The sequence below is a fragment of the Azolla caroliniana genome, unplaced genomic scaffold (assembly GCF_043228905.1).
Source record: "Azolla caroliniana isolate FFs.n. ecotype wild unplaced genomic scaffold, voAzoCaro1.0.p SCAF_14, whole genome shotgun sequence".
Classification (NCBI taxonomy): domain Eukaryota; kingdom Viridiplantae; phylum Streptophyta; class Polypodiopsida; order Salviniales; family Salviniaceae; genus Azolla; species Azolla caroliniana.
In genome coordinates, this window is record NW_028230449.1 from 6,955,653 (window position 1) to 6,958,213 (window position 2,561).

The 2,561-nt window shown below is 46.1% G+C and overlaps 1 protein-coding gene across 1 annotated transcript; it reads left to right on the forward strand.

Moving 5' to 3' along the window:
- Positions 1 to 823: 823 nt before the first annotated feature.
- LOC147855373 (phospholipase A1-Igamma2, chloroplastic-like) lies at positions 824 to 2,354 on the forward strand. Its single transcript, XM_087330761.1, has one exon. The coding sequence runs from the start codon at positions 839 to 841 to the stop codon at positions 2,171 to 2,173; it is 1,335 nt and encodes a 444-aa protein (XP_087186887.1). The 5' UTR covers positions 824 to 838; the 3' UTR covers positions 2,174 to 2,354.
- Positions 2,355 to 2,561: the final 207 nt, after the last annotated feature.

Sequence of the window (2,561 nt, forward strand, 5' to 3'; positions counted from 1 at the left end):
AAGCTATGTTTCAATGGTGTGATAACGTACATTACCCGGACACATTCAAAACCCACATACAAACAAAGAGTCCTCCTTGGATAAATAAATTTACCATGAGTGACTTGATTGATATACATGCAAAATGAACACACATTCACAAGCATACCTTGGCATACATGCAAATATATCTATATATACATATACGCACAGGCATTTGGCTGCAAGATCACGATGTAGAGTAAAGCTACAGTTAGATAGGGTGATAATAAAACTTACAAGAACGCATGAAAAGAGTTGTATGTAGTGCTACCTCTTTAAATGAAAAGAGAAAAGAAGACGTTGAGTAGAAAAACTACAACCGGAAGGGTGATAGCAAAACATACATCACCACATACGCAAAAAAAAACAACGACACATGAAAAGAGCATGCTGCGTGCAAAAAGTAGAGAGAAAAGAAAAGCAGGAAAGGATGCCCAAGGAATACAGAAAACAACCGACAAATAGATATCCCGAATGGAATACTACACGTGAACGTAGACATCCCGAATGGAATGCTACACGTGATCGTAGACATATATATATCCCCATCAGTCAGCTTTCTGAGGAAGGTATGTGGTAACCTCGTGTCATGTTTGATTTGTTTCGACTTAGTGATGCCAAGCTAAGCTCCTATATATGTATGTATGTATGTATGTATGTATGTATGAATGAAAGGTAGGAGCTTGGCATCACTCTCCTGATCTCTCTCATACACACATTCCCAGCGGTGGATCAGCTTCCATACACTAATAGTTTTGACATTTGCCTCACTCTCTCCTAGAGAATCTCATCTCTGTCTGATCTATTCAGGCCCAGGATGTCCACTCAGGCACAAGCTAATGAAATTATTGGGGATCGATGGCGTGAGTTTCACGGTCGGGATGAGTGGGAAGGTTTGCTTGAGCCTTTGGACCCACTATTGAGGGAGGAGATCATCAAGTACGGAGATCTGGCTCAGCTCACATATGACGCATTCAATGCGGAGACTAACGGCAGCATCTATAAGGAGGCGGACCTTCTCAAATTAAATCCGAAGATTCTCGCTCGTGGCTACAAAGTGACGAAATACATCTACGAGATGCCGGAGGTGAGTTTGATTCCGGCGTGGCTCCAGAAATTGCGGTCGAAAGAGGAGGGTGTGTGGGTGGGGTATATTGCGGTGATGGAGGATGAGGAAGAGATCAGGCGGATGGGCCGGCGGGATGTGGCGGTGGTGTGGCGTGGCACCCAGACGACAGAAGAGTGGTTAAAAGATATAGATGCATCTCTCGTCGAGCCCGATGAGATGGGAACACTGATTAGCGGCCTCCACTTTCACGTCACCGATTTGGACGGTCATGTGGGCATAGAGCGTGGCTTCTGGACGCTGTACGCGTCGGGTCAGAATAGTGCACGGGTGCAAGTAACGGAGGAGATCCGGCGCCTCATTTCCGTGTACGGTGGTGCTGGTTCGGGTGGTGTGCCGGAGCTGAGCATCACCATGACTGGGCACAGCCTGGGTGCGGCTTTGGCTCTAGTGTCTGCGTACGACGTTGCGGCCCTTGGCCTCAATTCGTCGGCGCCCATCTCCGTCATCTCGTTTGCGGGGCCCCGAGTGGGGAACGCTGCGTTCAAGCGGCGGCTCCACGATGAGCTGAAGGTGAACGTGTTACGCGTCGTTAACTCCCGCGACGTTGTGCCCAAAGTCCCCGGGTCCCTGGTGTCCGTTCTGGACGATGAAGCCGAGGTGGAGGAGCAAGTGGAGGATCCCTCATTATCCAATATCCTCCACACTCTCCTACATGCGGCCCACCCTGCGTACGTCCACGTGGGTATCGCCCTCCACTTGGACAACAGCCATTCCCCGTTCTTGAAAACCTCCGCGCAGCTTGCTGATGTCCACAACCTTGAGGTCTATCTACATCTCTTGGATGGCTATCGTAGCACAGCCGAACCATTCGTTGGTCCACGACCTATTAACTACCAACAGGTTAGTGAGAAGTCCCCTAGCTTCGATTCCCTTCCCGAGAGTCTTCTGCAACTCTACGTAGACTTCCTCAGCCGCAACATCGCCCTTGTCAATAAGAGCTCCGGCTTATTGCATGATGACCTTCAAATCCCTCCCAACTGGTGGCCAACATTCATCACAACCCAAAAAAACACTACATCGTAAACCACTTAAAGAATCATGGATCCCAACATGCATTGTCTTTTTAATATTCACTAGGATTTATTAGCATTCAATTATCTCCTTCTATGCACTACACTTTAGTAGCTAAGGTTATTATGCACCCTCATTTAGCAAAATGTTTTTTGTTGATTATAATTCCATGCAATCCTCTCTTTTTTTTTTCTTTTTTTTTTTTTACTACTTTCATCTTGAAATGATTGCCTAGAATTAATTTCTCGTAATATACCAACATATCTTTTGTAACCCTTAAATCATCCGAATTGATATCGCTTCTATCTATGAATCAGTTGTGTGACATCCTAATTATATCCATTTTTCGTGTCACACACACAATTGCTCTATCAAGAAATCTCCAAATGAACAAAACCCC

What these genes read in the sequence shown, in the direction of transcription:
- LOC147855373 (XM_087330761.1), top strand. Translation starts at nt 839, where the DNA reads ATGTCCACTCAGGCACAAGCTAATGAAATTATTGGGGATCGATGGCGT.